At 41.7% G+C, this 12,262-nt stretch overlaps 1 protein-coding gene across 1 annotated transcript; it reads right to left on the bottom strand.

The window, feature by feature from the left end:
- Nucleotides 1–4,166: 4,166 nt before the first annotated feature.
- On the bottom strand, nucleotides 4,167–5,758 carry RPRM (reprimo, TP53 dependent G2 arrest mediator homolog). The gene has a single exon (XM_067739893.1). It carries the CDS (start codon nucleotides 5,364–5,366, stop codon nucleotides 5,037–5,039), a length of 330 nt encoding a protein of 109 aa, XP_067595994.1. The 5' UTR covers nucleotides 5,367–5,758; the 3' UTR covers nucleotides 4,167–5,036.
- Nucleotides 5,759–12,262: the final 6,504 nt, after the last annotated feature.

Here is a 12,262-nt window from a genome sequence, read left to right as displayed (position 1 = left end):
TGTTATAAAATTAATCCTGGACTTTTAAACATTTTAAGCATTTAAAACAATACAAAAATATCTGGAAAGAAGGACAGAGTGATACTGGCTATGAAAGCAGTTAACCATTGAGCCTTTAAATTCAGACATTAGGTAACTATTACTACTGTTGGAGCGGAGTTTAAAACATCCCATTTGAGCTATTGTGCACATACCTAAATGGAATTTGGCAGGTGGGTAAAAGATGTATTGATTCCTGTTTGGGGTATTGCTATAGACTTACTTCTTCAACAGGCTTTCAAACTAGATTTGAGTCTTGCAGAACAAACTGAACCCTGGAATCCTTTCCTGGCATTGCAGCCCCCAAAGTGACAAGTCTAATAAGCCAGGGCTAAGGAAGGCTATAAACTGCATGCGAAACAGCTGTTGTGTGCTCTTGCAGAAGCTCAAAGGGAAAAAAAACGCTTTGAGGGAGAAAATATGGCTGTTAATTAATCTTCGAACACCCAAAAAGTTTCTATAAACAACAATGCATATTAGTCTAAATGTATATGGACTTAGAGGAATCGTTTGTTGATTATGTGCTCCCCGATTCACCGGGCTTTCCTTTCATTGCTTCGTCCAGTGACAACACAGAGATCTGGGATATTTAAGGCACTGGTTAGATGATGTGTGATCTGTCAGCATAGAAACTGCTGTCTACCTAGGCCTGGCTAGGTGTCTGAAATTTTGCTTTGGCTATTGTAAATAACATCCCAAGTTGAGGAGCACTTGACTTCAGCGGGAGGGTGTTTCCTACCTGAAGGACCAAGATTGGAATGACAAAATATATTCTAAGATACCTATTGAAATGAGCTAAGAAACATCTTAAGAGACAAGGAAATATTAAACAAATTAATTCAATAGAATCACTGAATAGGAGTATCCCTTTATACATAGAATCTATCTTCCTCATTTTAGGGCTGATGCCACTCAGTTATTTAGAGACCGGAACCAAACTTTGTTACATCATAGGCCAGTATGCTTTTTCCTCCCTCACTCAGAATTAGTGTAAGAAGACACAGTAACAGACTGGCCCAGGATCCAATGAGAAGCCAGCATGGCTTGAAAATCAGAAAACAGGCACAGGGAGCCTTAGACTTAATACAGTAGTGTGACCTTTATGCTTAGACTCCCTCAAGCAGACTTGAAGGTGTTCAACGCTCAAGTCCTTATACATTTTCAGAGAAAGTGGGAAGATTCATAACAACAATCTTAAGAAAAATAACATTTAGTAACAACTGGCTAAGCTACTTATGTAGAGGCCACCCAATTAGGCTCAGAGGCATCAGTGGCTATCTGCACAGCCTGAGAGGGGTTACAACCCTGCTAATCCACTTGCTGTGTCTCAGAAAAACCTCTCCCTGTTTCTGCTGTATTTCCAGAAGGGTTTCAGGAAGTATCAGATGCCTCCCCATGGATCACATGCCAGATCCAGCAAGCTTTTACAGGAAGCCATCTCTCTCTCTCTCTCTCTCTCTCTCTCTCTCTCTCTCTCTCTCCTCTCTCTCTCTCTCTCTCTCTCTCTCTCTCCCTCCCCTCTCTCTCTCTCTCTCTCTCTCTCTCTCTCTCCTCTCTCTCTCTCTCTCTCTCTCTCTCCTCTCTCTCTCTCTCTCTCTCTCAGGACTTCCCACTAATTACTGACCACATGGTGGACTTAAGTGTGGGATGATAAAATCTGCCTGTTTGCATCTATCCCTCTCAATTCCCAGTCTCTTAAGGCTGACATTGTTTTCTTATATGAAACCCAGAAAGTGACTTTTAAAACTTACTTTCCTTGTAGCACATCTGCGGGAAAGGATCAACGTGCCATAAACTCTAGGCAGGATTTAAAAGTTTCATTTAATGCATTTGTTATGATCAGGAAAAAAAGACAGTCAAAGGGAGAGTGAGACAGGGAGTGGTGTAGGGCCTGAGAAAGTGGTTGCCGTGTGGCCACTGGGGAACAGGGAATGTAAAAAGCTTCTTGCACACATCGCCTCATCTATAAAAACCAGAACCACTTGGCATCTGTCTAAGTAACAAATGGATCTAAGGGCTGTCGAGAAGAGTTGCCAGGAAATGGTCCCCAGGGCTATGATATTTTCAGATCATGTGCATTTCCCTATAATGCATAGTTCATGGATTACAGAACCCTGTTCACGTGTCTTTTCTATCTAAGGACTAAATTTTGCAGGTTATGATTTGTTTGACTATCACAGTTTCTGGTGGTAAGAGAATAAATCTGGATAGTTGAGATAAGGAGAAACTGTAAATTTTGCTTTCGAGGTTCAGGGAAGAGGAAAGCAGTGTGAAGAAGTATTAAGAGGAAAAAGGATGGAGAGTGATCATAGTGATAGTGGAGATAAAGAGTATTAGTAGAGGAAAGAGTAGTAGGGGCCTTGGGCAAGCCCCTCTCTCAACTTTCAGGAATTTGGCTTTAAATGGAAACCTCTGTTCTATACGAACAAATACAAATTGACCTGTAGGTTTGAGAGCTTTCTGTGTCTGACATTCACTGTAAGCAGGTACCTTGTACTCAGCAGACCACAATGTAAGATTCCTACACATACACTCTAGCTGATTGGTTTTTGATCCCAAATCAGTTTCCACTACAGCACTGTGGGCTAATAAATCTGCGGGAAGATGAGACCCTCAGCAAGACATCACAGCCACAAAAACCAAAAACTAAAACAAAACCAAAAAACTGAGTTTAATTTTAAAAGTCTGGTTTGTCCTTGAGTGAACTGGTTGTTCTGCTTTGTTTCTTTCTTTGAAATATGGAGGCCACAGAAACTGTCTACAAAATAAGAAGTCTCCATTCCCTATCTTACTCATTAAAAAAGTAAACTGCTTTCCACGACTCACTCTTGACTACACGTTGACCCTGCTCCCCTGCCTAGACAGAAGTAAACAAGCAAATGCTTACCTGCTGAAAATACAGGAACAATAGGCAAAACTTCAACATCCTTGCTTTTGCAAGCCTGATATCTATTAAAAACCATTCTAGGTCATAATTCCTGACAAGATTTACTTTGGGAGTGGAACAGACACTTTATAGCAGACAGGATGTCAAAGGACACTCAAACCTTTCGATCCCAACCCTTGAGTCACTGACATTGTTTATACCAGTTGTGCCTCTTCCCAATTAAATGGGACACTTCGTTGCTTTTTTAAAAAATTTTAGTCCATCTTATATCTGCTATTGTGAAGCCTTTAATTGCTATAGCATAGTAGAGGATTCTTTATATTCTTGAAAATATTTAGGATCCTACCCCAGGTGTAAAAATAAACTGCTCAAAACCTCTTGTCAAGTTTAAGCTTGAAGCTACTGTATCCTTTGGGTTATTTTCACATGCACGGTTTTCCAGGCTCTTCTTTCCAGATTCCCTTCAATTTCTGAGCCCAAAGAGCATCTGTAGCTCCCTCCAGCCCAACTTTCCCAGTTTCCCAGTTTTAACACACATCTCCTATATTCAGGACCTCGGCTAACTCCTCTGAACCTTTTTGCCCGGCCTGGGGCTGATAACCCAGGCCGGGTTTCTCTATTAATACCGCCCTTTAGCTAGAAACGTAATATGGCAAAGACAATGCATGTCTTGTTTTAGTAACAATGGTTTACCCCAGGGAGAATTAGCGTCACTATGTACTTTAGGACCTACTTTTCTTCGGTTTTTTTTTTTTTTTTTTTTTTTTTTTTTTTTGATCAGCATCCTGACGCCGTCTTGCTGACGTTGGTCAGGGGAAAGATGCCCTCCCTGAAGGCTGGACAAGCCGTCTCTTCCTTTCATTAGCGGTGTAACCCTGTGTTCCCACCGGAGCCCTGCACGGAAGTGTCATCTTCCCGCGGGGGCCTCCCGTCGTCTCGCCTGGCTCAGAGAGCTGAGCCTAAATGAAATATAAAATATTAACTGTAAAGGAAAACAAAGGATGCTGCCTCCAAGACGGCTCCTGTGCCTGCGGCTTGGCCATGTCTCACTCGTCCCTGGGCCTCTCTGTCTCGCTCCCACCCTCGTCCCTGCGTAGGATCCACGAGTTGAATCGCAGCTCTCCAAAGAGAATTCCACCCCGAACCGGTAACCCGAGTCCTCACCGTCGCCCGTTCCCTTCTGCCGGGAGCGCAGAATGACCACCAGGAGGCCAGGAACAAAACACTTAAATGTTGCATTTATTAAGGAAATGTTAAATAAGCGGGGGGAGTCAAAACGGTGTCACGAATGTCAAGAGCACTTTTGTGGCATAAACCGTGCAGTCACGAGCTCGGAGTTCTATTCCGAGTCTTTGTCCCGGGGCCAGCTGGAGGGCCAGCCCCTCCCCCCGCCCCCCAAAGACCCAGTTGGAAATGCATGAAAAGAAACAACTCACCCCATTCACAGGCTCCCCTCCCCCCACCCCTTCTCCCAACACAAAACTCTAACCCCCAGGCAGGCAAACAGGCCACTAGGGCGGAAAAAGACTTATCAAATATTTGTATTCAAGCAAACAAACACAAGATCCCTTAAAACGGCACGTTACAATCAATCAAAGGTATTTATCGCCCTTCCTGCCAGGGCTGGGAGGAGCGGGAGGGAACGGGCGCGAAGCCGGACACGGATTTGTGTGTCCCCGTTAGTTCGGTTAAGTGGAGTATACGCGGGTCACTTTTCCAGTCACCAGGCAAGCGGTGCCGTTGGTCTCTCCCTGCCCGCCCTCTCCACCTGCCCCCAGAGCTTGGCCCACCTGCGGGTGGAAAGGGGCCTTGGCCCGGCCGGTGTCCCCGCATCCCGCGCCAGCGGCAGCTTCCAAAGTTCTGCGCCCCAATCGCCTTCTTCTTGCCACTTGCTGCTGGAGTCCAGAGTCAGGGCTCTCTTCAATAGCCAGGCCTGGGGACTTTCAGAGAGCCTGCGAGAAAGCGGGTCGCTTCATCCCGAAAAGCAGAAGTCGAGAGAAATAATTGACTCCGACAGGTTTGCTTCGCCCAGTCTCGGATGGTGAGGGGGCGCGGCCCGGCTGGTGAAGTGGGGAGGCATGGGGCGGCTGCCGCGGGGGCCGGGGGCCGGTCAGTAGGGCCCCACGACCACCGCCTCCACCTCCTTAGACGGTCTCCGGTCCTTCACTAGGAAGTTGATCATGCCCTCGGACTTGATGAGGAGGTTGCAGCCAAGGAAGAAGATACCGAAGACCACGGTGAGCGAGAGCACGCACATGACGGCGATCTGCACCACTCGCATGATAAACAGGCTACGCTCGTCCGGGCCGCCCTCCGCGAAGCCGTCGTCGGTCACCACGGATGCCTGGGTGCAACAGCGCACGGCGCGCTCCAGCGCCTCACTGCTGTTGGCTAGGAACAGGCCGGCCACATCGGTCTGGTTGCCCAGCGCCGGATTCATCGCGGGAGCGGTCGGGCACCTCGGGAGGCGCGAGTCCGAGGGGTGGGAAGGCGGTGGCGCGGGAGAAACAGGTGAGCTGAGCGCTCACTTGGCGGACTTGCGCGCGCGGGGACAGCTCGCTCTCTCCAAAGTCCCCGGGGCCCTGGGAGTTTCCCCGGAGCCTTTCCGACGAGCGCCGCAGCCTTGCTGGTCTGCGCCGTCTGCTCCTGCCCGGGCGGCGCTCGTTCCCGGCGCTTGCTCGACTGGGGACTCTTGGAACTTGGCGGGGCTGGGCCAGCGGGGCCGTGGGAGGTACGGACGGCGGCGGTAGGGCGGCTGCTCTGAGCGAACAGCGGCCCCTTCCGGCCGTGCCGCAGCTGTGCGCCCGCCGCCGTTGGGCGGTGTGGGAAGCAAAGGGGCGAACCTCTTCCTGCTTTTCTTGCTTCGCCTCTTTTCCAGCTCCAAAGGCTAGGCAGAGGTCACTGTAGTTTTCTGGGCTTGATGGATGATGGAAGCGTTTCGGGTGGGGGAGGGGTTGCGACCAGCTGAAAGTTTCCTAAGAACTGGGTCACACCAGCTCTGCGTGTCCTTTGCCTCCCGCCCCTTTCACCTCCGGGAGGTGGAAAGTGGCGATGAATCGCAGGTGGCAGATGGTGCTGGCGAATGCATGGACCCGCCGCCTGTGCCTGACTTTGTCTTGCATGCGACGTATGTCTAGTGGTGTAGGGGTGTATTTTTACAAAAGCAATGATTTTAGGAAGAAAGAAAGAAAAGCTGGGAGGGAAGGAAGGAGAGGAAGAAAAGGAGGGAGAGAGGAAGCGATTGGAAGACAGAGTAAGGCAGGCTTTATAGTGACTTTTGAGGCAAAGGAAAGGGAGTTAGGAGAAGGAGGGGTTCTTCCGTGGCCTTTGTGTGGAGGTGGTCGCCAGGAACAGGGTCACCTCTCTGGTGAGGGAGGGGAAGGTGGACAGAATGGCTACCCTTGTAATCTCAATTGCAAATGAGTTTTTGGATGTGCTTCCAATGTTTTTCTCTGTTGGCAGTAAATCAGTTGTTTAAGGGAATTGCTCATCAACATCGATCACCTAGTACACTAGCCAAATGCTGGAAGCCCTCCCCATTTTCCGTAAGCTGATATATTTCACCTTAGTCATTTTAAACAAAGCTACATATGTAGTAGGGGCCTGATTGAGACTTCAGTCCGTTATGATTCTGCTTCTGGTTTCAGTGAAATGTTACGAACCTGTCGGATTGTTTCTTGAGCTCTAGAAGAATACTTCAGGTTTTTATTTTTTAAATCCTTTCTACTTTTTTTTCTTCCCCCTCTCTTCTTCCTCTCTGCCTTCCTTCCTTTTTTCTTTCAACTGTGACAGCTGGAAACCAGTAACTTGAAGCCCAGTCCAAATTTCTGATAGACTATATTTACTCAATTTCTATTAAAACAAAGTAGCTGTCTTGCCATTTTCAACTCTATTCTCAATTCCATTATATTTTCTTGTTAAACCCTCTGATTTTTGTCTCCCCAAACATTATTTACTCCATGTTCAAAGGTTTCCTTAAATGTTTTCATAGTACTTCGTGACCACAATAAAACAGTGAACTGTATTTTACTGAAGAGTTTTCGACTTTTGGATGTTGATTGTATATCAGCCTCAATAAGTTTAGACCCTTCTAAATAGCTGTTTTTGTTTTGAAGGGATGTTTAATAGCTGAAGACCCAGGCTTCTGGGCCTCATCCTCAATTCACCTGGTTTATTGCTCTAGTTTCCCGTGGTTATAATAGCCTTGAAGAATGCTTCCACTCCCAACAATTTCTTCTTTGGACAAAGTTATTATTTATTGATTGGAAAAAAAACATTTAAATCTCACTATACAGACTATCTTAGTTAATATGGGTGACACTTAACAGTAAAACATAATGCATATGTGAAAAAATTATAGGAGATTTTAAGATAATATAAAGCAATACTACCATGAATGGTAGAGGCAAGTAGTAGAAATTTAGAAAAACAAAAGGTGGAGAATAGAGGTACACTTCCAGGGATATTAACTTGCACAGGATTGTATGTTTAGTAGAAGTTGGGTACAGATGATTAGAGACAATAGCCCTATCTTTATGTGACAAAAACAAAGAGAATTATAGTACATTTGTAAGGTCTGGTTACAAAAAGTTCCTAAAAGTGTTAATTGAATCATTTCAGAATTTGAGTATATTTATTGATATTAACAGTACTACTGTTTTAGTCAGAAGTCATTGTTAAAAGGATCAAATTTTGGAGTCCAGTAGAGGTTTTATATCTTTAAACCTCTAGATTTGAGGAGTATGTTCTTAAAAGAAATAATGTAACACTCTGACTTTATTTTGTTTCAGCTTTACTCCCAACAGCCTCAAAGCTGTGGGTAAGATAGCGCTATTCCCATCAGCTAGTTCAGATCTCTCTTTTGTTTTCTTTACTCCCCCACACACGCCTGCTCCCACCAACCTGATTTTGTTGAATAAGATTGCTTGGAGTATTTAGATGGAAATTAACTATGAACCTAGTAGTACAAAACTTACATTTATCACTCACTTATTACTGGATTTAAGGGGGTACGGATGGCTAGAGCTTTTCTACAGAGATTGTTTATTTTTCTCTTTTATATTTGGAAAATTTTTCTCTCAGCTTTACTCCAGTTATTAACCTATTTCCTAGAAAAATCTTAGAGATGTGGAAAAGAAATGTTGATATAGAAAAACTTAATTTCTAGAAGAACAGATGGTGATGTGAAATGGGGTAATGTATTGATAACTCACTTAAAATAAAAGGATTTTGATACATACACTGACTCACTGTTATATTTATTTAACTAGTGACCTCTCCTACTTTATTGGAAAGAATGTTTGATTTCAAAAAAGTAAATACAGTACTCAGCATTTCACAATATACATGTTACACAAGGAAGGAAACATTTGTCTATTCTTTCCCGAAAATATATCTATGACATAATAAATTCTATAAAGATACTCCAGGCTGTTATTGATGGGCATCTGTGATCAGTAGACATTGGATCTATAGTTTGAATAGTTTTGCTATAGGACCAGAAACTTTCAATATCAAAGGTCTTTTCCTTGAATCTCTCTCTGTGTATATCATGAAAATATTAAGTAGACATTTTTAAAAAGAGAATATCAGATATATAAAGGATCTTTATAACTCTGAGGCAAGCTTTTTAAAAAATAAATTACTCTATATTACACAAGGTAAGTAGAAGTAAGAGTAAGCACTCATATTCATTCATAAAGGCAGACTCAGCACCTGGAACACAAGAGGAAAGCCAGAAATAAGCCAAATAGGTCATCAAACCACCAAAATAGATATCATGAAAGCCAAGTACCTAAGCTTGTATATTTTTCTCCTGAGGTTGATCCCTCAAATTCTCTCAAATCTATGCGTTTTTACTGCTCACACAGTTTTAACTCTCTCTTTTTTCTCTTTTTCTTGATGACAGGACATCAGTATCAACATGTGGGTTGGAGAGGAGAAAACAGCCAGAGGTAGGTGCTTTTACAGCCACAAGGAATGACAGCAACAACCAGAAGGAAAAACATTAAACAACATACACAAATTTTCTAAGAGTGTACAGTATTGGTTTGGGGACGTTAAATATAGAGACAGACATTCTTAGATGGTTAGGAGTCTAGCAAAATGTGTAAAGACATGGACTTTGAATCCTGCTGTCTTCACTTACTAGCTATGTGATCTTGGAAAAGTTCCTTTACTTCTTTGTACCTCATTTACTTATCTGTGAAATGGGGATGATATTTCACAGGAGGTTGAAAAGATTGATCTAATCTATGGAAATATCTTAGAATAGTTATTAAATAAAATAGTTATCAAACAAAATAGTTACCAAATAAAAACATATTGCAATAGCTCCCAAGGAGGCATCAATTGTATAGTTCTTTAAAAAAAGGCTGAATTTTGTTCAATATTTTCTTTTTAAGAAGGCTGGAAAGTGAGTGATACATTTTAGAAATATCGCCATATGTAGTGATTGACCTTGTTACGAAAAAAATTGCAAGGATGTGGAGAAATTAAAATCCTTGTGAGTTGCTGGTGGGAATGTGAAATGGTGCAGCCTCTGTGGAAAATAGTATGGCGGTTCCTCAAAAAATTAAACATAGAATTTCCATATGATCCAGCCGTTTGATTTTAGGTATATTCCCCCCAAAATTGAAAGCAAGGGCTTGAACAGGTATTTGTACATCAATGTTCATAGCAACATTATTCACAGTAGCCAAAAGGTGGAAACAATTCAAATGTCCATCAGTGGATGAAAGGATAAACGAGATGGTGGTATATACATACAATGGAGTATTATGCAGCCTTAAAAAGCAATACAGTTCTGATACATGCTGTAACATGGATAAATCTTGAAGGCATTGCGCTAAGTGAAATAAGCCAGACACAAAAGGACAAATATTATATGATTCCATTTATATTAGGATAGTCAAATTCATAGAGACAGAAAGTAGAATACTGGTTACCAGAGGCTAGGGAGAGGAGGTAATGGGGAGTTATTGTTTAACTGAAATGTACAAAGTTTCAGTTGGGGAAGATGAAAAAGTTCTGTAGATAAATGATGGTGATGCTTGCACCACAGTGTGAATGTACTTAATGGCACTGAATTGTACACTTGAAAATTGTTAAAATGGTAAATTTTATGTTATGCATAACACAATAAAAATTCTAAATATTTTAATTAGATCTAACATAAATACTATATAAATTTCTGCAATTCAGAGAAGTTAGAAAATAACCCCCAGAAGTCATTATTCTTCTCCCCATAGCTCAAAGCCCTTAGAAAGTTAGAGTATTTTCTTCCTGTCTTTTGCAATCGTTATTTTAACTTAGTCTTGACCATGCAGTAAATACAGTTTATATGTTATTTTTTCCCCTTAACCCTATATTTTCCCATAGCATTAAAAAATTATTATATGCACATTTTTAATGAGTGTATAGCACTTCATTATTGAACATACCATTGTTTGTAAACCATTACTTTGTAGCAGGGCAGTTATGTTCCTCTCACATATTGTTATTGAATCAATTACACACAGAGAAGTTCTTGCTCATGTTTCTATATTTAGATTACATTGATAGGATAAATTTGCACAATTGAAATTTTTGGTGAAAACAATATTTTTTTAAAAAATACAGCACACAGCCAAATTGTTTGTAAAAACTGTATTACCAATCTTCACTCTCATTTGAAAAGCATACAGATACACATTTTATCACACCCTCTAGGTATTCTCAACTTCAGCTACTTTTAGAAACACCTAAAGTACTTAAAAAATTTTTGTTATCCAAATCAAACCCACAAGGATTAAATCAGAATTTCTGAGGGTAGGACCCGTGTTTGTATTTCTTAAAATTTCCCAGGTGATTCTATAGACCAGCTATAGCTGAAAACCACTGTTCAGAGCAGTGTTTTCAAATTTCCCCTATCTTATCTCACCTAGATTGGGCTGGGAAATGACTGATTCCCAGGTCCTACTGCAACCCAATTGAATTAGAATTTCCCTAACTTGATTTCTGGGTCCATCCACTGGGATTCTGCTTTGGTGGGCCTGAGATGGGCCCCATAAATTTGAATTCTTAGCAAGTACCATTAGGAAATGCTGTTCTTGAACACCAAGTATGATTTTAAAAATTATCATTGCATGCTTGATAGGGAAAAAAGCAGTACCTTGTTTGAAGTTGTGTATTATCAATTGTAGTGGACTGTGTTTCTACATATGTATTATAAAGCTGTATGTCCTACTTGGTAATCTTTATATTCAGGTTCAGGTCCTTTGTCTATTTCTCATTTGACATTTTATTGTCCATATTGATTTATTGATTTATAATAAGTCTTTATCAAGTATATTAACCTTAAGTATGGCATATTTATAAATATTTTTCCAGTTCATTTGCCTTTTAAGTTGGACTATATCCTTTTTGGGTACATGGAATTTTCTTACGTATGTAAATACTTCAACGTTTTCACCTGTGATTTCTTTCATTGCTTTTTTTTTTTTTTTTTTAAGAGGAAAGCACATATTTATTACATCAGAGAAAGTTCTTTCACATAAGACCCATGCTGGGGACACAGGTTCAGGCAAGTCTCTACCACAGCTGCTTTGGGCAGGTGGCTCACTGGGGACATACACTTTGACCTGGCTCAGCTTTAATGATCTTGCAGAATGCTCTATAATATCTGCCAAGGCATCAAACTAGGATGTGAAAATGTTGCAGATTCATGTATGGGTTTTTCATCTTACGAACAATCTAGCATTACTATCATAAAATTAATAGTTTCCCAATAAAACACAATATCTACATTTTATATCCAACATCAGCTCCTTCAAAGTCAGCATTTTGAGTTTGCTTTCTTACTAGGTGCCAGGTACAGGAAAGCCATTCTGAATCTCAGATTATATAGATTATCCACAGCCATCCACCAGAAGACATTTAGAAATAACCCACCCTAGGAGACCTTTCACATCCGCCTTGTAAATTGTTTGGCTGATCTTGGAAAAGAATGGTGAGCAATGGATGGTGTAGGTAGATGGTCCATTCACACCAGCAAACACATCTATGGTCTCATTTTCTTGGTCAGCCATAAAACTTTAGCACAGAGATGAAAGTAAAATGAAATAAAATGAGTCCCTATGATGTACACATTTTAGCCAACCCTAGTAATACATAAAGCCCACCTCAGCTAAGTGAAATAAGCCAGCCACGGAAAGACAAATACTGTATGATTCCATTTATATGGGGTATCTAAAATAGTAAAACTCATAGAAGCAGAGAAAACAATAGTGGTTGCCAGCCGCTGGGGGTTGGGAAAATGAGCATTTATTCAATGAGTAGGAAGTTTCAGTTATGCCA

This window comes from Pseudorca crassidens, chromosome 6, assembly GCF_039906515.1.
Source record: "Pseudorca crassidens isolate mPseCra1 chromosome 6, mPseCra1.hap1, whole genome shotgun sequence".
NCBI lineage: Eukaryota > Metazoa > Chordata > Mammalia > Artiodactyla > Delphinidae > Pseudorca > Pseudorca crassidens.
The sequence above is the reverse complement of the archived record's forward strand: the minus strand, read 5'-3'. Positions and strand labels throughout refer to the sequence as shown.